At 43.5% G+C, this 25,344-nt stretch overlaps 1 protein-coding gene across 1 annotated transcript in view; it reads left to right on the top strand.

The window, feature by feature from the left end:
- Positions 1 to 25,344, top strand: part of LOC118910067 (uncharacterized) — a 97,089-nt gene that overhangs the window by 5,048 nt on the left and 66,697 nt on the right. Inside the window, exon 2 of the mRNA XM_057495400.1 lies at positions 13,443 to 13,793. Within this exon, the coding sequence (XP_057351383.1) occupies positions 13,443 to 13,793 (351 nt within the window). The remainder of the gene's footprint in view (positions 1 to 13,442; positions 13,794 to 25,344) is intronic.

The raw sequence follows: 25,344 nt of genomic DNA, 5'->3' as shown, positions 1-25,344 counted from the left end.
TTTCCTAGGAGGTAGGTTTTTTAACATTATTTTTAATGCATTCATATGTGTATTTTCCAAATTTTCTACTTTCTTCAACTATTTTCATAAGCTAACATAGTGGTTTTGCCATTACCAAGTATTTCTTACTCCTCAACTACACCACCTGTGGTTACTGTGCAGCAGACAGGTTTTAAGACAAAGCTTATATACCGGGGAATTTTTTTCATGAGTGAATGTTGCAATTGGCCTATTTCTTATATGTGTATCAGATTGGAGATAATTAACATTTTACAAAGCTCTTTTACTTTTCATAAATTGATTTCTTTTCCTCTTGCTTTTGGTTAAATGTTAACTGCATGTTCTTTTCAAAAGGTTTATGTGTTTTAGTGGTTCAGCTATTTTTCCCTGAGTTCATTTCAATTTTTCCTCATCCATTGATGTGTAATACATTTTATCAATGTCATTTTCTTTTATAGACAATATACAGTTGGGTCACAATTTTAATCAACTATGGCAGTATCTGTCTTTTAATTGATATACTTAGACCATTCACACTTAAAGTGATTATTGCTATAGTTGATTAATACCCACCATGTTTGTAGCTGTTTTCTATTGGTTGCACTTGTTCTTTCTTTTTCTCCCTTCCCCTCTTCTGTCTTCTCTGCTTTAAACTGGGCATTTTATACAATTCCATTTTCTTTCCTCTCTTAGCATATTGATTATACTTCTTTGAGAAATTGTCTTGGTGGTTGCCCAAGAGTTAGCAATATAAATTTACAACTGATCCAAGTCAACTCTCAAATAACATATCACTTCATGGAGAGCAAAGGTAATATAACAATGTTTCCAATTCCTCTCTCCTGTCCCTTATGATATTGCAGTTGTTCATTTTACTTAGGCATATGCTCTAATCACCTAATGCATAATACATTGTTAGTATTATTACTTTGAAAGTTATGTAATAGATTAAGTAAAGGAAAATATTTTATTTTACCTTCATATATTCCTCCTCCTCTAATACTTCTTTCTTTATGTAGGTGAATTTCTGAACTATTATTATCTTTTTTCTACTTGAAGAACTTTTAACATTACTGGCAAGACAGGTGCTGGAGATAAATTTCTAATTTGTTTACTGTGTCAGTCTATATATTTTCTCCACTTTTGAAGAATAATCTCACTGGATATAGAATTCTAGGTTGGTGTTTATTTTCTTTCAACACTTTAAATATTTTACTCTACACTCTTCTTGTTTGTGTGATTTTTAAAAATGAGAAATCCCTTGTAACATTCTTGTTCCCCCATGGGTGAGGCATTGTTTTCTCTTTCAAATCGCTTTAAGTGTTCACTTGATCTTTGGTTTTCTACAGTTTGAGTATGATATGCTTAAATATACATTATTTTGTTATTTATCCTGCCTGGTGTTCCCTGAGCTTCCTGGATTGTGGTCTGGTGACTGTCATTAATTTTGGAACATTCTCAGCTATTATTACTTCAAATATTTCTTCTGCTCCATTCTCTTTTCTTTTTTCCTTTTGATATTCTGCATATGCTGTCCCTTTTGAAATTACCCCATTATTCTGGGTGTTCTGCTCTGTTCCCTTCATTCTTTCTTTTTCTTTGCATTTCAGTTTAGAAAGCTTATATAGACATGTCTTCAATTTTACTGATTATTTCCTTGGCTCTGTCTGGTCTATTGATGAAGCCATAAAAGGTATTTTTCAATAATATTATAGAATTCTTGATTTCTAGGAATTCTTTTTAACATCTTCTTAGAGTGTCTATCTGTCTGCTAGCATTATTCATCTTTTCTTGCACACTGTCCACTTTTTCCCTTAGAGCCCTTAACACATTAATTAGTTATCTTAAACTCCCTGTCTGACAATTATGAAATATGCAACATATGTGAGTTCTATTTCAATATTTGATTTGTTTCATTATACTGTATTTTTGCTTTACTTTTTAGGACGTCTTGCAATTTTTTTTGTTGAAATCCAGATAATGTATCAGGTAATATGGACATATGCTAGTCAGGGTTCTCCAGAGAAACAGAATATATATATAATATGTATATAACATATGTGAATATATATATATATATAACACACACACACATATATATATATATACACACACATTTAACTCACAATGGATCAAAGACCTAAATATAAAATGCAAAATTATAGAACTCCTAGAAGATAACAGAAATCCTAGATGACTCTGGGTATGGTGATGACTTTTTAGTTACAACACAAAAGGCACGATCCATAAAAGAAGCAATTAATATGTTGGACTTGATTAAAATTAAAAATGAAATACAATGTCAAGAGAATGAAGAGACAAGCCAAAGACTGGGAGAAAAAATTTTCAGACACTTAGGGTAAAGGGCTGTTACATAAAATATACAAAGAACACTTGAAACTCAACAGTAAGAAAAAAAAACATTTAAAAATGGACCAAAGATCTTAACAGACCCTTCACTGAAGATGATATAGAGATGGCAAAAAGACATATGAAAAGATGCTCGATACCCTATGTCATCAGGGAAATGCAAATAAAACAACAATAAGATACAACTACACACCTGTTAGAATGCCCAAAATCTGGAACACTAACACTAAATGCTGGCCAGGATGCATAGCAACAGGAACTCTCATACACTCTTGGTGAGAATACAAAATGGCACAGCCACATTGGAAGACAGCTTGGCAGTTTTTTACAAAATTAAACATATTCTTATAATATGATCCAGTAATTATGCACCTTGGTATTTACCCAAAGAAGTTGAAAATTATGTCCATGCAAAAATTGCAAACAGATGTTTATAGCAGACTTATTCATAATTGTCAAAACTTGCAAGCAACTAAGATATCTTTCAGTAGGTGAATGAATAAATAAACTATGATACATTCAGACAATGGCTTATTATTCACCACTAAAAAGAAATGAGCTATCAAGCCATGAAAAGACATGGAAGACCCTTAAGTGCATATTACTGTGACAGAAAACAATCTGAAATGCTACATACAGTATGATTTCAAATATATGACATTCTAGAGAAGAAAACCTGTGGAGACAGCCAAAGGATCAGTTGTTGCCACAGGTTAGGGGAGGGTTAAGTAGGCAAAGCACAGATGATTTTTAGGGCAGTGAATCTACTGTGCACAATAATATAATGCTGGATACATACTGTTATCTATTTGTCCAAACCTATAGAATGCACACCACCACAAGTGAACCCTAATATAAACTATGGCCTTTGGTTGATTATGATGTGTCAATGTAGATTCATCAGTTGTAACAAATGTCCCACTGTGGTGGGGGAATGTTGACAATGGGGGAGGCTATGCGTGCGTGGGGGCAGGAGGTATATGGGATATCTCTCTTTCTTAATTTTGTTGCAAACCTAAAAATTCTCTAAAATATGTCTTTAAATAAAAGAAACAAAAAAAACCCCAGTATATATTCACAGTGCACTTAGTTTGTCAAAGGCTTCTAGGGTACCCAAAGTTGGATAGGCCATGTCCTGGCCCAGCGGACAAGTCTCAGGTGGTCCCACTCCCCTGCTTTAACTGCCCCATGGTTTTGGGGAACAGGATGGGTGGAGTATAAAGGAGAAGCAAAGGGAGTTCCTTTGTGGTGCTGAAACAGTTTTGCATCTTGACTATGGTGGTAATTACATGAATCCACACATTGGACCACATATCTAGGCACTATGACCCAGCCAAGTTGACTCACAAAGTTAACCACCACAGGGACAGAGGTAAACAAAGGCCTTTATCATGAGTTTTGTCAAATAAAAAACAGATTTGCACTTGAGTAGGGAGACTTTATTTGAAAAGATGATTGCACAAAATCTAAAAGTGTCTCAAAGGTCAGCCAGAAAGAATTTTCTTTTATAGTGAGGAGTGAACAAGGCTAGACAGAATTGGTTATGGGACAGTGAGATGAACCAATTGCATATGATGTTCATATTCATAAGTGTTACGACTGGAAAATGGAGCTGGAAATGCATTTCCTGGTCAGCCCATTTGCAGGAGGGATCATTAAGGAGTGTTGTCCCAATGTTTGTTTAAACATTGGGGTGAGTGAAAGTCCAGGACCCTATGGGAAGAGGAGATACTTAACTAAAATTTGGCCAAGTCAATAGGCATTCTGTTCTCATTGATCAATGGAGACAAACAGTTCAGCTAACTAATCACTTTACAAGACAAAGGATGGGAATTTGGAGGGTCTGTGTCTGGCCTACCAAGTAAACAAAGGGGTTACCTGCAAGTCTTAGCTAGGTCATATGAGGAAGAATGATACTTTCTGGTAGGCTGCTTCCCAGAACACAAAGCGTGGTGGGATTTCTTTAATAGTAACTCTTTCCAGGACTGCAGTACTCTTGTGAAGTTCAGCGTTTCTAGATTGAACGTTAGTCTGGCTAGGAGTTGGGTTTGTTTAATGGCTGCAGGTGTTGGTACCAGAGGCTTCAAATTACTTTTGTGCTAGTCCTTGTTTTGTCCCTCCAGTTGGCTTTGGGTTTCCCTAAAAGTGCCTTCGTAAGTGATAGAAGCACTTTGCTGCTCTTCCAGCTGTAATTCACTTCTACCAGTACCACTGATTGGACAGTAAGGGATGGGGAGAACAGTGTTTTGTAGTCTTATTAAATCTCAGTCTACCAGTGCATCCCTCTGCTGTGGCTTTCACAAGTGTGTCTCAGCTTCCTCTCCCCATTGGGTGATCCAGGAAAGTCAGAGGTTGCTGGAGTTGAAGAACTGCCCTTTTCCTGTATCTGAGAAGACTGGTAAAATATTTTCCCTTGGAGAATAGGCCTTTGTTATGGAGAATGCTCTATTTCTAAATGGATACTTTTCTCCTCCTCCTGCCAGAGCCATGAAGGAATTTTTCTTGGCTCCTCACCATGAGAACCTGATGGGGTTCCTGGAACCCGTGAATGCACTGGGGGCCTTCCTAAATACTACAACCCCGAGGAGTCACTCTCATCCACATGCAGACTGTAACGATTCATCCAAGTTTCTGTTGAAGTGTACCTGCCACTTTGTGGCTCCAGTGCTTTTATTCCAAGTAAGCTGATCCCTGCTGTGATTCTCTGTATTTACCTGTTTATCCTGATTTAGAGTAGGTTTTGCCTGATGACTTTAATTCTCTGGTGGTCTAAGAAAAGTCAATTACTTTCAGTTCAGCTTTTTTCTTAAGGACGGAAGTCATGTTCAGCATTAAGAATGGGAGTTATGACTTTGAAGCTCTTTCCATGTCAGAGCTGACATCAGAAGTCCTCAGTGTCATTTTTTTATGATTAAGAATCAGTTCAGATAGTTCAAATTCTAGAAAATCAAATAAGCTAATTAAAATTTTCTTCAACTTTCATTTTTATATACTCTTGTTCATGATTTATTGTTTCCACTGATACTGATATTCTGAAAATTTTCATTCATACAATCAGAAGTTAAAGGATATTCTAATTTTCTCCATTTGGAGATGAAATGGACACTTCTCTCACACATCATTTTGTTGACAGATTATTTTACTTCTTGTGTACACCTGTTTTTATTTTTTAAAGCCTACCCATGCACAGAAAATTATTTATTTAAAAAATTTTAAATTCATTAACTCATATCACACTGATATTATAGAAGGTGTTCTTAAAGTAACACCAATGTATGCAGAAATGGAATTGGACAACCTAAACACTATTTAAAAATAGTATTCTGTCTCTGCTTAACAGCCCAAGGATATCTCAAAAGAAGTCCACAGTCAGAACTCTAATGGATTCAATAAAACAAATGTCACAGAATTAGAAAAATCTGGCTTTATGGAACCCACATGACCTCTTTGGGCTAAAGAGAAGCATATGAATACTGAGAAATAGCATTGCACACGTTTAGGTATGAATAGAGTAGTCGTGTGGGAATGACACCTTGTGAAACTTGGCCTGGATCTTGAGACTGATCACTGATTTTAGATGCCAACCGGTGCAAGTGTCTTAGTCAAAAAAAATATCAAGGATAACATTTCATTAGTTTAAAAAATGTATCAATGATAAAAGATTTCAGTAAATAAATGATAAAATATTTTGAAAAGTAGATGAGACAAATGAAAAACTGGAAAAAAATTATATGACATACAATATCCATGTGGTTTTGGTTGCAAGACACAGAAAACACAACTTAAACTACCTTAAAATATTTTTATAAAATTCTATTTTCTCAGTTTGAATAGACTTCTGACATGGTTGTACAGAGCTCTGTGCCTAATTGTCTGTCTCTTGATTCCATACTCTTTCTAGTGTTGGCCTCATCCTCAGGTCGGTTTCCTTCATATTCATAAGATATCTGTGACTGGCAAGTGGGACTAGATTATTCTTGGTTCATTCCAAGGGGAGAAAATGTCCTACTTCCCAAAACTGCACACACACAAAGTCTCAAGGTTATTTCTGACTAGATCACTCTTAAACCCAATCACTCTGATCAGGGAATATTTCCATCATCATCTGACCCACTTAAGCATGGGCTAGTGTCTATCCCAGTGAAAGTAGGGTGTAATTATTCCAACAGTTTCAGTTTAGTGTTCCTCCACGGGAGTGCTGCTGGCCAGCTCTGAGCTAATCACTGGCTTAGGTCTGAATTAGGTGCCAGTGCCTGAACTAATCACCAAGGAAAGAAGATGGAATTTTTCTCTTTAGTGTAGACCAGTCAAGAGTCGACTCCTGAAGCTGGAAGTGGGGTTAAATCCATGCTAAGCCATGTGAATTCTATGCAATTGGGAAAAGGTAAAATTAAAGTTGCAGAAGCAACTACAACATTTGCTGCCTAGACAAAATGCCAATAAATTTTTATGAATAGTCATCATAAATAAGGAAGACAAGCACAAAATAAGAAATAGCAAAGGATGTGATCAAGAAATTCACAAAATACAAACGATCACTATCAATCAAGTATGAAAAGATTCTCACCAGTAATCAAATTCACACATATTTTAAAGTAAGATTAGTTTTTCACATATTATATTTGCAAAAATGAGTAATACTGTTCCTCTATAGGGTTGGCAAGTGTGTGAGGAAAATTACATTGTCATCTATTTTTGGTCAGACTATGAATTGGCAATAAAAGATTTTCTGAAGGGCAGTTGTCAATTCATAATAAAAGCCTTAAAAAGAATATACATTTTTGCTGATCATTTTAAATTTTAGGCACTTAATTAAAAAATATCACCAATGAATTTGCAAGCATTTATACATGTTTCTCCATAGCAGTATTGTTTATAATGGCAACGACAGTAGAAAAACCTGAAAATCCCCAAGTAATTAATTAAGCATATTATTAAGGTTTTTTTTTATGTTTCAGACACTCTGCTAGATGCTAGGAACAGTACAATGAACAAGATACATATGGTCCCTGTATTCATGGAACTTGTTTCCAGTATGGGATATGCAAGAATCTGAACACTATAGAATTGTTAGAAAAGATGACAGATACATGTTGGTTGACATGGAAATATTTTCCCAATCTATTGTGTTGAAAAGGGAGACTACAATATAGCATGTAAAGTTTGATTTGATTTCTATAAATTAAAAAAGGTATATTCATTTATGTGTATACACCCTTCCAAATGTATGTATTACATACATTATAAGCATTTAGGGTAGAACAACGAGCACCAATATATTGACAGTACATATTTCTGGGAGATGACATTACTGGTGCTCTCTTACTTCATTACTTATACATTTTTTTTCCTTTTGCCAAGTACTTTGCATTGAGTATATATTTATAATTAGAAAATGTTGGCAAAGCTCTTTCAAAGCAGTGTAAGACAGCCATTAAGTTAGCATGTGCCCTGGTGTTCCTTCAAAGTCTTCCCTTTTTATATCTCCAGGGCCACGTTTCTTCCCAATTCCCCCATCATACCTTGGATTCCAGTCATATTCAACACATGGACTGTGAAAAGCCAGGGTCCTCTCGGGTCGCGGGGCCTTTGAAGATGCTTCCCCTTCCCTTTGTCTGGAAAACACTCTGGTGCTTTCCCTTGGTTATCTACTTCTGGTGGTTTAGGATTCGCCTCAGGTGTCTCTAGGAAAGGCCCCCGTCCTCCACCTCCTGGCCTGCCGACTAGGACAAATGCCTCTCCTTTCTGCCGTGGCACAGGACAGCTTGTGTACTGTGAACCAGTTCATCACTTCAGTGGAAACGTACATGTCATGTTACCTTCCTCCTCTGCCTGCCTCATTCTCTCACCAGCACCTCATCTCTTTCCACTTGCCTCCTGACTCACCTGGTTCCACTTACCCAGGCCTCCTTGCTTCTTCAGAAGAGTGCAGATGGTACCAATTCAGGGCTTTTGCCCATGCTGTGTCCTCCACCTAGAACTTATTCCCCAAGATACCCGCAGTTCATCCCTCACTTCTTTAAGTCTTTGCTTAAATGCCCTGGATTAACAAGGTCTTTCCTTACTACCTCTAGAGGAAAACTCCCCATTTCTCATCAGCCATAGCTTTGTCTATACTGTATCATTTACTGTTTTGTTGTTAATATTTCCCTTTCATCTTCCTTAATCAGAACGTGAGCACCGTGAGGGCAGAGATCTGTGTCCCTTTGGTTTCTGATGTGTGTCTTGCACCCCCAACAGTGCCTGGACACAGGAAGGGCTTAAGTAATACCTGTTAAGTAAGAAATAAACATCACACCACAGAATTAATTTTTACTGGCAAATCAAAACAAATCCAGACTTAAGTAAGAAGAAACTTTATTTGAAAAGACTATTGCAGTAGGGAGAATGTTCTGAACGCAAGTTCTACAAGTGTCTCAAAATAGAACAGAGAAGGGTGTTTCTTTTACGGGGAAGGGTAAACAGGGATAACAGGAAATGTGTGTGGAGAGCAGGGTCGGGGGATAAGTGGTGGGAGTGAGCAGACAGCATGATGGGAGCAGGAAGTATTTCTCTGTGTTTAGCTAATTGTCAGAAAGAGCTGTTGAGGAGATACGCTTCCATCTTAGTGCTCACTTAAGCTTGGGGGTGAGTTGAGGCTCAGGGCCTGTGAAGAGGGGAAAGGCCTGACTGAAGTTTGATTAAGCCAAGTCAGTGGGTATGCTACAGGTAATTGTGAACACTCAGTCCCTGCTGTTGTTTAAGTAGGTCAGGTCTGTCCTTAAACACTATCATGGATAGAATTAGAGTCATGTGATGTTAAGGATGGTCAAAGTAGTTTTCACCGATGGGCTGGCCTGCACGTTCTTGTTGGCTTTGAAGTATTAGCCTTATTATATGTTGAACATGTTGCCAACCCACAGCTGTCGGAGGGCCTTAGAGACAAGGCACTGGTGAGAGCTATGTCTGGGAATTTAATAAAAAGAATGGCTACGGTTGAAAAAGGGAGTAAAACCAAAATCTGAGGTTGGAAAGGAATCAGACAAAAACATTCCAGGTCATTGAACCCAAAGTGTTCTTAGACCGCAAAGTGAAAGTGACAGTGGCGATCTGCTTCATTTTCTGGTTTGTGCTTTGAATATTTTTGGTGATAGCATAGAGATAAAGATGTTTTGGGGGACATATACACAGCAGCTCCTTCTGACAACTGATCACTGCCTAAGTGCCCCTTTGGGAGGCCAGAATCATGTCCAATGTCAGACAGTTTTGGAGGACCACTTCTTGAAATTGATGTTATTTTATGGCAATCATGTTGGCTGTTTCAGTAAGATTTCCCACGGTCCTGGTTATTTCCCAGAACAAAGCATGTAAATTGTGGGAGTTTGTAAAGAACTTTAGAACTATAAAAAGTGAGAAGAGTTTGGCTTCTCAATTAATCAAGGACATGATAAAATCAACATGAAAGCACAAGGAATTACTCTAATAAGACACAGTATTTTTGCATTTTAGGCAAATTACTTAGCAGTCCAAGAAAAACTTTTCGAATTTCTTGTTAAGAGCAGGTAAAACATCCAAGGAAATTTTGTCATTTAACAGAAAGAAAAAAAAATTTTTGTTTTGCATTAGTGTAATATTTGATATTAAAGTGTCTCTTAAAAAATTATAAATAAACCCATTAATTCTTTGCCAGCTTTGACTTCAACAAATAAAACTCCCCATCACAACTTTTGTATCCACTTAACTTTTATCCTACATTTCCTTCTTTTTTATTTTGGAACAACCAGTCATTTTACTTTAGGACAAAATTTTTTTTTCCTTAATAAAAACATATCTTCTATATTTCCATAAAAAGTTGTTCTATATGCTACTAGTGCTTGCTCCTAATAGAGTTTCATTCACATATATTGATGATAACATTCATTCACACTAATTTTTATTTTAAGGAAACCTAGGAGGTCAATAATTATGAACTATCATATACTAATATTTTGTAGCAAACAACCAGAGGTTATGAATATATATCTTACAATTTTTTATAGCCATAACTATCCCTTATAGTACAACTTTTCAATGAGGCAAAAATGAATATGTTAATAGACCCAGACATATATAGCCTTAAAGATATGCCTGATAATTAATATTTCAGTATTTTACTTAAAAATAATCTAGTTATTTAATGAATATTCATTACTTAATTTAGCACAAGTCTGAGGGTTTTAACTTAGCAAAATATCTTGAAAACTATTTTCAGGCTGATATATTATGAAGCAGATTAGAGTTAAGATAGTTTTGTAAGACAATGATTTAATTTGGTTAAACAAATTTACATTTTTTTATAATCTTAAATATTTAATAGATGTAGTGCTAGTCTATTTGATCAGTAAGCCTACATAAGTTTAGGAGGAATATACCACAAAGAATAAAAATGTATGTTTATATTTTATCTATACTTGATAACTCAGAAGACATAGCTGAATTTATTTAAACCAGTAATATTAAACTAGACTTGTTTGCCATGATTTACTTTAGTTATGTGAAGTTGAGTTTTTAAAATATTTGGGTTAGTTTCTGTGAGAGAATTTTTGAAAATTGCAGATGTGAAATTTTCTTAACTTTTGAGAACTTTAGGAATATTTAATTCATGGAAGTGCTTATTTATCTCTAAGCCAATCAAAATAGAGTTCTTGAAAACATTTTGTAATCTAATATTTCAATACTACCTGGAGGTAGGAAAATAACATACATACATACATAAACATACAGCCAGATACAAATAGAGAACTCAAAGCTTTAATTTAAAATTTTAATTTATTGGTTAAAAACTGCTGACCCTTGCCCTTGACCACCCTTACTCTTTTAAAAAGCATCAGCATTGCATTTCTGGTAGATGGGGCAAGTTAAGGTGACCTATTTGATATCAGAGGTGAAGTGTCTCCAACAATATTAGTGGAGGAGACCCTTAAGATTTTCTTTACTCTGATGTGTACTCTTATGGAGGACGTGGACTGAATTTTGGGTCAGGGACTGGGGATACACCAAATGACCATCTGGGCATCTCTACAGCTCATCTGAGTTGATAAAACATCCAGCCTGGTTTTAATTAGATTTTTCAGCATTAAGTGTACGCTCTTTGGATCCCTGAGCCCCTCAAGAGCTCCCAAGAGGGAGAGGAGGGCCTAGAGCTTAGATGACTATACAATATTGAAGGGTCCAACTGGGATGGAAAAGTTTTGGCAGAAGCAGATAGAGGGATGGAGGAGGTAGAAGTGTTGACAGATCAAAGGAGCTGAAGGGAAGTTTGGAAGTCATGAAAATGGAGGGGGGGTGGTTGTGGGAAGGGATGGGCAATTGATGAGCCAGTATGGGCAAAGCCCAAGCTGCCCAAGGAGGCCATTGAACTTCTCAACTGTCTTGAGTGAAATTTTGCCATTTTTGAAGATACTGAACTGTATTAATGCCATTATAATGGAGCATAATGTCAGCAGGGAAGGAAGAGGGAGAATACCCAATAGAGTGGGAGTCACTCAAATGATTAGAGAATTGAAACAGATAAGACCTTAAAGGAGCCAGGAAAGAGTCCTCCTTGATTACTCCCTGGTACAGTTCCTGCCTGAAGGGCCTAGGAAATTCCCTACCCCAATCCCCACCTGCGGAGCCTGGGAAAGGAGTCCTCACACAGAAGAATAGGGAAGGTTCCTGCTCAAGAGTCAGGAAATGATTCCCCACTCAAAAGGCCAAAGAAAAATTTCTTTGCTTAAAAGAATCAAAGTAACTCCTTACTGTGATGTGACACACATGAAGCCCAGAGTGCTGGTGTGAGAACTGAATTCACCAAAGGATTTCTGAATTCATGAACAAGAGAGGAGTTCAAAGGATTTGCAAGGTGCCATTAGTTACCTGGACAGAGATGACACGGTTCTGTAAGTAAAACTCAATCTTGAGTCAAGTCATGATACTGTAAAACTGTCAAATAATAAATCCAGACTAAGGCAAAGACAGACTTAATTGGAAAAGGCCATTGCAATAGGAGAATGCTCTGACCATAAGATCCAAAGCCTTGTCAAAATCAAACAGGAAAAGGCTTTAAAAAAGAAATGGGAGTGGTAGGCAGGGCTAGCAGTAACTTCGCTGGGGGTGGGAAGCTCTGGGGGTGAGTAGACAGATGACTGGGGTGGTTTAACAGGAAGTGTTTCTCTTGTGAGTAGCCGGGAATGAACTGCATTGAGTGCTTGCTTAAGCTCCAGAGGGAGCCACAATGTAGGGGTTTGTGGAAAGAAGAGAACTAATGTTTGGTCAAACTAATGGGTTACTTATGAGTCACTGTGTGAGCGCTTAGCACTTGGTCATTACCATTCTAAAAACTCTGAATTCCCACTTTGCCTCTCTGTTCAAGTTGGTATTACTTGGCATTCTCTGGAATGACTGAAAAATATCACACTTTAAAGAGTCAAAGCCTCAGACTGGCCAAGTCTCCAGTGTAACCAGGTCCTCAGCTTCTCAGACTTCAGTGTTTCCTGGTCAAACTTCATATTCATGATTACAAGCTTTAATTCAGTAGATATTTCACAACTGTTTTTCCAAAATAATCTCAACTCTCTGTGCAGGCACTGTCACTGAAATTTCAGGTGAAATTACAATTCCTTCCCAGCAAGAAGATGAGATAATGGTATCCCAACCTTTTACTCAGGGTTCAGATGACCCCTTTCCACATATGCAGACTGTGACAACTGCAGCCAGTACCCACACAGGAAATGGCACTTATAAAGTCACTTCTTTCCCCTGCTAGGTCTCATATTCCTGAAAGCACTGGCATCTAAGGATAGGGAGTAAGAAACACTTGGATAAAACAGTGCTGCTTTCTGGTTTGGAGCACAGTCTCTAACTACAGAGGCAGGAGAGGGTTTTGTTTGTTTGTTTTCTGAGGGAACCAGAGGCAGGAACCACCCTTGTGTATTTGCTTCAGTGGATCACTTATCTTTGCAACCGTGGTCCTGTCTGAAGTCTTTTCTCTTGTCCCGACCTGAAAATACTGACACCCACATAACTGACTAAAGCCTTAGGCTACCTGTATTGAATTAAACATAGTTTATTAGCCCCCAGACCCTTGGCCTGGTCCTGGCGCTGGGGAACTACATCACCCAGAAGGCTCCCCCCTGAGCATAGGCGTCGCTGGGCCACTGAAGGACCTGGAGGGGGACGTTTCCGCGCCTTACGCGTCACTTCAGGGCGGGACTTCTGGCACTTTACCGGCGGCGGTTATTTTATCTGCTCTCTGTTTGGTCCATCGGTCAGGGACTCCGGAGCACTGTGTCGCACTCGAGGTGACGGGAGGGAAAGCGTTGTCCCCACTGCACGGGGGCGGGTCTGGGGCTCGGCCCTTGCCGCCCGCCGCGCCGGCCTCCCTCCCTGCGGCTCCGGTGGCCGCGCTGCTGGACCTGGCGCAGGTGGGTGCCATTCCCAGGCCGCCCTCCGACCCGACCCCCACCGTCCAACGCTAGGGCCCCGAGCGAGAGCTGCCGCTCAGGTCACTGTGTCCGGGACCCTGGGGTGCTCGCGAGTGGGGTCCCCATTTCCGGCAGCCAGCGAGGGAGGTGCGGGAGAGTCGCAGAGGCTTAGATGTGCGGCCGAGTCGGGGCACTTGGGAAACCTTGGGGGGAACCTCGGGTCCGCGCGGGGTCTGCAAGGATCGGAATGGGAGGAGAGGCGGCTCGGCTGCACTGACCACCTGGACCTTCACTCCTAGGGCGTTTCAAGCCAGGGCGAGTTGTGAACAGCAGAGGGACACAATCTGGGATACGATTCGAAGCGTTTCCCAAAGGTGGCTCGGGAGAGTGGGGTCTGGAGCGGGCGCTGATGACGGTGGAGGGAGGGAGACCCGGGAAGACCCTGCTGCCCCGGCGCCCGCGGAGTTCCCCTGGTGACCGGATCCCCGGCGGCGGGGCAGGAGGGCAGGGTAATCGATTCCAGATAGATCCGAAGGATGGAGCCCTTGGGGTGTCCTGCCGCTGCCGAGGAAAGTAGGGAGTGAAGGACCATCCCAAGTTGTTTTCTGTTTCTTGTTGCTCAACATCTGGGAGAATGGAGGCGGAGAAGTCGGGTGGAGGGAGCAGGTTGCTGCGGGGAAGGAAGGTCAGCGGTTGGTTTAGTGATTCTGAGATGTTCCAGAAGCGTGACAGACAGACAGAGACAGAGAGAGACATGGACAGCTGGACAAGCAAGCCTTCAGTTCCAGAAGGATTCTACCCTGGGGATGTCCAAGGGGAGCTTTAGAGCTGGACCAGGGCATAGCGTGGGGATCAGATTTAGGAGAGGGAATCTTAAGAGGCTTATTCCAAATGGGCCTGAAGTGAGAAAGGCACGTGTTGGAGGGTAGGCCTAGCGTTCAGGTTCAGGTTGCTGAGTCTTCCTCTGGAGGGAAGGTGCCTTCAGTTCCAGTGGGTTCTGGCTGTTATCTGAGGGAAGGGAGGCCTGTGGTGGGTAGGCAGCCAGGCCAGCAGGGACAGGGACAGTGCTGTTGGATGATGTAAGTCAGCACCCTGTGGGCTCAGCAGGACCTTTTGTCTACTCCCTGTGAGCAGGAGAAGAGGCAGCTAGGCCAGCAGCGTGACCCAGGCCAGGCCAGGGAAAGGGTGCATCAGCTCCTCAGGCTCTTGCAGGCCCCCGGGGGAGGGTTGATCCGATGTTCTAAACAACACTTCCTTGAGCAGGTTCTCCCTCCCAGCAGCAAGCACGCACCTAGCCTGCTTTAGCGAAGGAGCTAGTGTCCCACTGGTCTGCTTAGACCCAACCTCCAGAATTTATTTATGAAGTAATTGCTTCTTTAAACATTTCTCTAAATAGAAACACTCGATAGAAATTTAAAACTTATGGATTTATTTGGTTAAATTTATGCAAATTCTTACTATTGCTTGAAAAGTTACTATACTGCTAAACATTTGGTTAAAATCAAAAGTCCTAAACATCATATTCTCTTAAATGCTTAAAAAAGCAGGAAAGCCACCCCACATTTTCAAAAGCTCCTTACTTCATTGGCAGCAAAAGCATTTACCAAAGCTTTAGTCCTGTGGACAGAAAAAGCTCATACTTAGCACTTGACATGTACTAAAGTGTTTGATATTAACAACAGCCCTATGACATGGGTACCATTTGACAGATGAGGACATTGATGCCCACAGAGGGTGAGTCCTTGTGCAGGTTCATGCAGCCAGTATGAGACAGTGCGGTAATAGGATCCCAGGTTTCCCTTTGAATGCAAACATACACCAGACCCAGCTACTCTCTGGCAGCCACCCTGTTTCTCCTCATCGTGGCGCTGGTTGCTGTCAGGACTTGCCTTGTTTTCTCCTTTGTTGGACACGTGGCCCAACCCCTCACTTCATTCCAGGCTTGTCAGTGTGCCCTCCTCTGAGAAGCCTTCTTTGGTCATCCCTAATCTCTCATCTCCTCACTCTCGTCTGCAGATTTCTCTTGACCATTTATCTAGTTCCTTGTGGATGATCTGTCTGCAGCCCTGGAATATGAGCCTCTCTTTGTGATCTATCCCCAGGCCTATAGGCATCCTGGTCTGTACCAGGGGTTCCATAAATGCATGCATGATGCTCCCCTTCCCCAGCTCCTGGCAGGACAAATCCAACCTCCCTACCAAGCCTCAGAAGGTCCCGTCCTTGGAGATCATCTCCGACCTTGTCTCCTAATATCCTTCCCTCGCTCACTGCCCTCCAGTCACACCAACCTGAGTATGCCAAGCTCTTTCCCACTTCCCAGCATTTGCCCTTAGAGTTCCCTCTGCCTGGGACACTGTGGCCAGATCTCTCCTTGGCTGTCCTTTCACATCCTTCCGGCTCTACTCAAATGTCACCTCTTAGAAGAGGCCTTTCCCGGCAGTTCTAGCTAAAATAGTCCCTGTCCCTGCCTGCCCTCATTTTGGCATTTTTGTACAGGGAATTTGGCATAATTACAGAAGCAAAGATGCAGGCTGAGTCAAGCTTTTCTAGGTTGCTGAGGGAGTAAATAGGAAAAATAATAATAATCGAACAACCGTTAAGAGTTGGCCTTCATCATTGAGCCCTTGCCATGCACTGAGGGGCAGTTATTATGTACCACTTCATTTAAGTCTTCTCTCCTTAGAGTTAGTTTCTATTATTATCCTTACTTCACAGAAGAGGAACTTGAGGCTCAGAGAAGTTAAATCACCTGTCCAAGGTCACACAGCTCCTAAACAGCAGAAACTCAAACTCAATATGTCAACCACCAGAGCCTGTATTCCTAACCAAAACAAAACCCATAGTGGGCTGGGGAGGCCTGTGGGTGACACCTAAAGTCTACTTTGCAGAAGGAGTTCAGGTTTAGGGATGAGGAGAGCATATGGGGCATTCTAGGTAGGGGGAACCTGTGGGCAAAGGCAGGGATGTAGGTTGTTCAAGGAGTCATGAGAGGACCTGTGTGGTTGCTGAGGGCCTCCATCTGTTGAGATATATCCTGGAGGGCAAAACTGTAACAGCATTTGTTGAATATTCATTGTGGAAATGGAGGAGTGTGGGGGTTATACACATAGACCCTGAAGCAGAGGGTCCTGGGTTCAGATCCTGCCTTATCAGATATGGGACTGGCTAGATGTCCCTGAGCCTCAGCATGCTGACTGTGACATGGAGACTAATGGTCATATTGGCCTCATGGGCTGTGGGAAGATTAATACAAGTTAGCAAAACCACACTGAGCACAGACGTGTGCCAGGCATCCCGGTGTTTGCCTTAGGAACAGTTCATGTTCATTCTGACAACAGCCTAGAGAAGTGGGAACTATCAGTATATCGAAGCAGAAAGCGCTACACAGAGAGATGCAGTCATTTCCCCAGGACTGCACAGTGGGCAAGTGTAGGATTCAAGAAACCAGATTCAAACCCAGGAGTCGGGCCCCAGTGATGGGGACACTGCATCACTTTGTGACACACTCAGTTTGGAGCCAGGCACACGGTGAGGGCTAGTAAGACTCAGAGCTCCTGCTGTGACCATTGTTGGCATTGAGATTATTGCTAACATTGTTTCCTCCTTCCTCTGATGTCCTTGAGTGCTTCCTGCCTGCTCCTCCCAGGACACAGGGGCTTAATATTGTCTTGTGTCATTCTCCAGTGGCTTCCCCTGTAGAAGTGACACAATCACATTCTGTGCAAAGGCAGGATCCACCCCCGACTGGAGCCCAGAAGAAAGCTGGGCCCTTAGGAGGAGTACAGTGATTTGGACCTTGGGTGCTCCATGATCTTTTCCAATGACTGAGTGACAGACTCTAATCCTATCCTATTACAAGGCCAACATCCCTACCTTTCTTTGACTTTCCAGGGATTGGTGACCTTTGAGGATATGGCCATGACCTTCAGGAGGTCCTGGCCCAGAGGATAGAGCCCAAAGGACCATGTACCAGGAGGGGATGCTGCAGACCTGGACGCCCTGCTCTTGCTGGGCAGGCCCACATGTGTGCCACCTCGGGGGCCTGCAGCGTCCTGCATTCTGCCCTCGCACAGGGCCTGCCCTCCCTCCTCCCCACACCTCTTGCCTTCTTGGGTCTCGTGTCCTGCCTGGTCTCCCTGTGTCTCTATCAGGGATTGGTGGGACTAGAATCAGGGTCCCCTTCAAAATGGTGCAAAGCCAAGGGAGAAGGTGTGGGAGGGGAATGGAGATACACCGCAGAGGCCAAGGGCAGCATGTCCAGGTGGGCTCCGTGAGAGACTGAGAGCAAGGTCTACAAGGAACGGAGGTGTGGCCTCAGGGTCTCTTCTCGTGGCCTCTCTCTCTGTCTGCTTGCCCAAGAAGGAAGGTGAGTCAGGTGCCCAGAGTGCCTGATGGCAAATTCCGCCTCTGCTGCTCCTGAGCTCTGGGACCTGGGCACGGTCCTTACCTTTCTGTACCTCAGTTTCCTTGTTGGTCAAGTGCGGTCATATAGTGTCTAACTGGCAGGGCTGTTGCCAGGTCAAGCAGACTGATGCATGAGAAGGCTTGGGACAGAGACTGGGTGCTCCCTGACTGTGCGGATTAGCACTTGTGATCCCTACTGCGGTCATGACGGGTCATGCCCGGACTCAGCACCTTGAGGAGCCAGGTCATGTAGCTCTGCCGATAAACATCACAGACACCACACACAGCCATATCTGGGCTTCTGTCTTGGCTCGGCCACTCACCATTTCCAGGCATTTAAAATGCTTAGCGTAGCCCCTGAGACATGCTAGTACCCCGTAATGTTAGTTCTGGTCTTACTGTTAGAATAAAAATTCCCATGGGGCATGGCAAATTAAGCCCTTGGACTCAGGAGTCACAGTGTGCATCTTGGCACTGACACTTACCAGCTGTGGGACTTGAAGCATGTTATTGACACTCTCTGTGCCTCAGTTTCTTAATCTGTGAAGTGAACAATAGCAGTATTGGTCTGATAGTGGTAGTATATGAATTGAAATTGATTCATATTTATAAAGCTCTTAGGAAAGAACTAGGCACATAGCAAGTGCTATCTACATTTTTGTTCAATAAAATGAATGAATACATCCCACAGTATTCCCACCCAACTTTTGGTGGTTCATTTACCAAGGAATTGGTCTGCATAGGAACTGAAGAGAAATGTGAGGACCACCCCTTGCCCCCGGAGGGCTCCCCTGGCCTCAGCACCCACAGGTCTCTCCCAGGAGGTCAGAACAGTGGGCCCCACCCATCCTCTGGACTACTGGGGGGATGGCACTTCTAGCCTTTCTTCACAGGGGGATTTAGCCCTCCACCCCATACTTTGTTGAATCTTTTCTGACGGCGGCCTGGAAGACCTGAGCAGCTAGTGGAGGCTGGTCACGTGGCTACAGGCCACCCTTTGCTCACTCATCAGTCACAGGACCTCAGTTAAGTTCTCTCACTCACCTCTGAGCCTTAGTTTCCTCATCTATAAGACGGACTGGGCTGCAGTGAGGATTGTGTGAAAAAGTTCTTGTGAATAGCCTTAGACCAAACCTGGCTTCAGACGAGTACTCGAGACAAAAGGGCCCAAAACACACGGTTACCACTCTACTGGAGGTTAGCCCCTTCCCACATTCCCTCACCCTCTCCCCAGTTTTATTCCCTTCTGTAGCTGTCAACACTTCTAATAGACTTTAAAATCCACTAATTTACGCTTACTGTCTTTCTCCCCAGTAGAACGTAAATTTCAGAAAGCCAGGACCTTTGTCTGCTTGGTTACTGCTGAAGCCCCAGCATGGAGAACAGTGTCTGAAACATAGTGAGCCCTCAGGAACACTTTGTTGGGTGGATGAATGAATGAATGGATGAATGATCTGTGAGTCCTGGTGTCTGTCATTTTACCACTGTACAGAGGGCCCATGACTCTTCTCCTTCCTGCATTGATCAAAATATGTTTGGCTACATGCAGCAGATGACCACCTCAAACAGATCCCCCTTGAGCACGTGCAATACCCCACCCAGGGAGGAGCCCGGGCGGCACTGGCCCCTTGCTGGCAGTGCCACTGTTGATGTAAAGGTGTTTGCTGGTCCGTTCATCTGTCTTTCCCTCAGGCTGGCTCCCTCACAGGGGTCGCAGGATGACTGGGACAGCTCCAGTTACCCCTCTCCTCTCACCCTAAAAATAGTGCTTTATCTTCAGAACGATTGCCCTGCCTAGGTCATGACTATTGTGGGATGCCTTTTGCCAACTGACTTAGACCTGTGCGCTTCAATCCTCCCTGCCTCCTTAGGCTGCAGTGCCTTCCCCCCCCCCTCCCCCCCGCCATCGCCCCTTATGCTATCTGGGAACTCCGACCTCCCCATCAGGATTCAGCTCATGGGACACCTCCTCTGGGAAGCCTTCCCTGGTCTCCTCACTCCCACCTGGGCCTTGTTAGGCACTGCTTCTCTGCTCTTCTCACACCACTAGACATCCTCTCTCAGATCAAATGCAGCACACACAGTGCCGTCATTCCTCTGGCCGTTCACCTCCACTCTGCGCTGTGAGGAGTGGTTTCCACACTAGTCCCTCTGTCCCTTGCCTGACCCTTCCTTCCTGGGTTTCCATTGACACTCATGAAGGTGTCAGGAGTCCAAGGATCAGAAAAGAAAGAGATGGAAACATAGATTTCAGAAATGTCAGAACACAGCAGGCACAGAGACACTATTTTCCTCTTCATTTCCCCCCTGAAGCAGTGATTTTGCTTCTTTGTCCATATCCTAAGAGTCTCTGTTTAGGTACAAAATTGCCCTCAGGTGACCAAGCAAAACCTGACCCTGTAGAGAGTGCCACTTGCCTGAGGGAGCCTGGCTCCAGGGACAACTGATGCAGGGAGCCGCAGAGGAGTCCAGGTCGGGAGGAGCAAGGGGCCAGCAAGCTCGGGCCTTCAGGAATGCAGGAGAGGGGCATGAGACCGTGGCTGGCCCTCTGGGAGAGGCTCCCTGTGCCGATGGGCCCGGAATGTCCTGGCTAGCACAGATGACAGTCTGCGCTCGGGGGTTTCGCAGCAGCGATTGTCTCCAGGAGACTCTGTCTACAAAAGGAGTTCATCCAGACCCTGCGCTTCATCCAGGAAGAACTGCTGCAAATGCAAGGATTGTGGGGAACGGCGTAGCAGGAATTTCTTGCTCAACATCAGCAGATTCACACTGGAAAGAAGCCCCGTGAGTGCTGAGAGCACCAGAGAGAGCTTTGCACAAGGAAACGCCTCATCCGACGCTATCGTCCATGCAGTGAAGCAGCCCAGTGAGTGAAGTGAATGTGGGGATTCCTTCCCATGTCGCTGCTTCTGTTCAGCATAAAATAATGCACTCCAGAGGAAAGCCCTTTGAGCGCAAGGAGGGCAGGAAAGCCTTTCGCCCCAGCTCTTCCTTAGCGCAGTTCACGAGGACGCCTGCTGGTGAGGGAGCCTTAGGAATGCAAGGATGCCGATGATGTCCGGAAGCATTTGGCTGCAGCTCAGTCCACAGTGAGCATCTAAGGGTTTACGCTGGGGAGGAGTGGGAGAGTCGTGGGAAAGTGTGGTGCTAGCCCGTCCACTTGGGTCAACATTAGACAGTGCACACTAGGGAACAGCGACCTTCCAAGTGGATGTACTGCAGAAACTCTTGGTCTGAGGAATCATCTTACTTCGCATCTGAAAGTTCATGCTGAAGTATCATTGCTATGAGGCAACTTTTTGTGACATCATCATTTATTTTCCTTTTAAAGAGTCATATTAGAAAATGACCAACCTAGAGCCTACTCTATATCTGAGAGATACCTAGTGGTTATTGTAAACTATGGGAAAACCTTCATAGTTGGCCATTAGTTTGCACTGGAAGGCTCTTTAGAATATTCAACAACAGTGGAGGAAGAAATGTAGACAATGAAGAAATGCATGGATGACTTCTTTCTGACTCTTCTGTGCCATGCCTTTGATGATTTATCATTGGTTGCTTTTTTTGAGAAGGTGGGGAAGGCAAACAAAGAGTCCCCAGAGATGTGCACGGCCTAATCCTGGAACCCGTGAATAGGTCATGTGACATGGCAAAGGGGGATCAAGTTTGCAGCTGGAATTAAGGCTTGACCATAAAACATGAAGGCTACCCAGGAGGAGGTAGGCGGGCCCAATGCAGTCACGAGGGGCTATAAAAAGGGAAGTGGGAGGCAGAAGAGTCGGTGATGGGATGCCATGTGAGAAAGATTCAACCGGCCACTGCTGTCTCTGAAGATGGAGGAAAGGGTATGTGAGCCGAGGAATGCAGGCAGCTTCTAGAAACCAGAAAAGGCAAGAAAACAAATTCTTCCCTGCATCCTTCAGAAAGCAATGCAGCCCTGTTAACACCTCGGATTGGCCTTGTGACACCTGTGTCGGGCTTGTGAGCCACAAAGCGATATGATAATACATTTCTGTTGTTTTCAGCCACTAAGGTTGTGGAAATTTGCTAGAGTAGCCAGAGGAACCTGGTGTAGAGGGTGGGGTGGTTAGGGGGGAGCTGAAAGGCCTATTCCCTTGGTCTTTTATAAACATTCACTGCTGTCCAGTGTCAGGTGTGTTGGTTGAAGCAGCTCTATGAACTTTTATTCAAAGCCACCTTTTCTAAAACATTGTCTCTGCCCTTGAGAAGCATAAGTCTCTGTAAGAAACATGAAAGCTTGGCTTATGTGAAGTACTTGAAACTTACAAGGAATCAGAATACTAAATATAATGTCTCATGGAATTATTTTATTATAGCTAGGGAGATAATGATCCGTATACAAATAATCACATTTTACTGTGCCAGTTAAAACCCTTTAGGGCTTTTATTTTTTAAAAAAAGTTTCTTTATGTGATTTTGAACATCCAGCACCCTTACTTTCTTTTGCTGCTGGTCCACTTGTTTACTGTACAACGGTGTGGAGTGGGGATGATGGTGAGGCTGTGCGGGCTTCCCTGTTCAGGCCTAACTCTGCTCTGGCAGGGGTGTCTCAGCTTCCTTCATCCTCGGTGCAGGGGCTTTTCTACCCGCACTTCAGCAGTTACTTAGGGGTGGAATTAGAACTAAAACAAAATAATACACCCAGGCAAGTTAATTCGTGGTCTACTCAGAGAAGCAGAAGAAATCTCATTATTTAATCTGATAAAAGATTGTGTCAAGTGTTACTGTGAAGTGACTAGAATTTTAACAGGCAGACCAGGATGAATACAAGCAGGTATATGGGCTTCACAGTTATCACCATGGGCTTATTGCCATGCTGCTGTCACTGGTCAGGGGTGTTGCAAATCCTCTGTGATTAACTTGAAGCTACTTTTCGGAACATGTGAGATCCTCGTGTTACCTCTGTTTAAAAAATGTACACAGATAATGGCGTGCTCACTTTGGGACCTCTTTGGAGCCCTTTCAGTGATCACAGGCCAGTTGGATTACGTGGCCAGAGTGCACACTTGCCCTTTTTGTGGTACTCTGTCCACATATCATTTTGCCTATATATTGATAATTTTATAAAGACTAGGTGCATGGTTTTCTATTCTTTGTGGAAGAGCAGTGCCTCAGGACCCGGCCTCCTCACGAGGGTGTCTGCTGTTGCTTGGCTGTGCTTGTAGCACACATCCTGGTCGTGGGAGAGTCGGGGACCATCTCTTCTGAAATGCAAGTCTGTTGTCAGCAGAGGATCCTTTCCAGGGAGGAGCTCAGCCAGACCTTCCTAGGGCCTCCCAGCTCTCAGCTCGCTTGAGGCTGGGAGGAAGAACCTTCCTGGCTGTGAGGCCTCCCCTCACCACTCACTGCTATATCCTTTCCTAGAACAAAACACCATGCCGAACTCTGAACTTCCTACCCCTCTGAGGTGATGGTGGGCGGTACCTATGGTGAGGTGGACCTGGCACGCTCCCAAGTTCTGCGTTATGAGCGGCAGGTGGGAAACGTGCCTGGCAAAGACACCTCGCATGGTGGGACCTGCACAGCTCTCCCCCGAGAGGATGGGCACAGCTGAGGCATTCATGGGGGAGCTACGTTATGGTGGGTGCTGTCCTTGAGCTGTCTGCACGCAACCAGTGGGGGTCTATGTGGTTGTGAGCAGCCGTCTGAATGGGTTCAGGCAACAGGGAGTCACTGACAGAAAGAAACTATCAGATTTACTTTCCTCCTGAGGCCTCATTGGTAGCTCCTTTCCTTGAGCCATGCTTTACTGAGCCCAGACTCTGACCTCAAAATCACTCAGATCCAAGCCCCGAGCAGCTGCCCCTCACTGGGGCTGGAGCCCCCCTGAGTCTGTGTTCGCTTCAGGAGGGAGCTGGGCCCTGGACTCAGGTGAGCCCCATCTGCCCTGTTCCTGACTCTGCTACCGCATGTTGGGCCCTTGTTTATTGAGAACTACTTACTAAAAGTGTTCATGTTTTGTGTGGGTAGCTGTGTGTTTGTGTCTCCAAGTAGGGCCACTGCTTATATAGGAAGCCCTTTCCTGAGAGGATTCGGATCCTTGTTCTTCCTGGCTTCCAGGCCAGCTCCCTTTACTGCTCTTCTTACCTTCCTTAAAATTCAGCAGTAAAGCTGTACAGTTCATTAGTTGTTGGCCTTACTCTGCCAACTCAGAAATAACCTAACATCAACCATGTTAAAACTCTTTATAGTCTCTGTTTCCAGTTTCCCAAGTCAACATTCATCCTGGAACACCCCAACTACATTTTATTTACTGTTTTATCTCTTCTTCCTACCAGGAGTTTCCCAAGACCCCAGGGACTGCTGGCCGAGGTCATATTTGGTTTGTCCCTCTGCACTCAACTGTGATAAAAGTCTTAGTTGACACCTGTCCTTACTAACGTAGTCCTTAATAGATTCTTTCCCTTTCCTATTTGCTCTCCCATGGACACTGGAAACCCCACATCTCCTGGCATTGTCAGACTCCATTTCAGTACCTTCTCATTAAAAAATCCCCAGCACCCTTGTAGCACATGCTATCAGGCTATAGTTCCAGCTACCACTTCTGCAGTCACTACCAACATCTTGCTCCGATTTCATCTTTCACTGGAGACCTGGCCTCTTGGCTCATGGCCTCTCCCTTCTCCCCTGTTCCTGTTACCATCTGCCGTGACTGCAGCATCTGTGGTGGCTGACCAACCAAAGCTCCATAACCTTTGATCCTCACCGACTTCCAATAATCCCTTCTGCCATTCCACTGCAGCCAAGATTCCCATGGTTACACTCCTTTCACCGTCACTGTGAGGGATGACTCCACCTCCAAAATGTGCCTGTTTCACTACCCCCACTTACCTGTCTACACTTTCAGCCTTGTGCCCCTGAACATTCAGATATCTTATAATCTAGACTTCCAATCCACTGACATGATTATGTCCTCATTCTTGGTGACCTCCTACCCCTCTATAAAAATCTTAAATTCCATGTTTTGTTATTATTGCAGATCCGTTGAAAACATGCTCAAGAACTGCACTGTCCTTACTGGTAGACAAATGTCACTAATGAGAGATTGAAATGAGGCTGGGTCACCAAGGGACTTAGTTTTTAATTTTTTGACAAATAAAAATTATATATATTTAAGGTGTATAGC

Source organism: Manis pentadactyla, chromosome X (assembly GCF_030020395.1).
Source record: "Manis pentadactyla isolate mManPen7 chromosome X, mManPen7.hap1, whole genome shotgun sequence".
Taxonomy (NCBI): Eukaryota; Metazoa; Chordata; class Mammalia; order Pholidota; family Manidae; genus Manis; species Manis pentadactyla.
The sequence above is the reverse complement of the archived record's forward strand: the minus strand, read 5'-3'. Positions and strand labels throughout refer to the sequence as shown.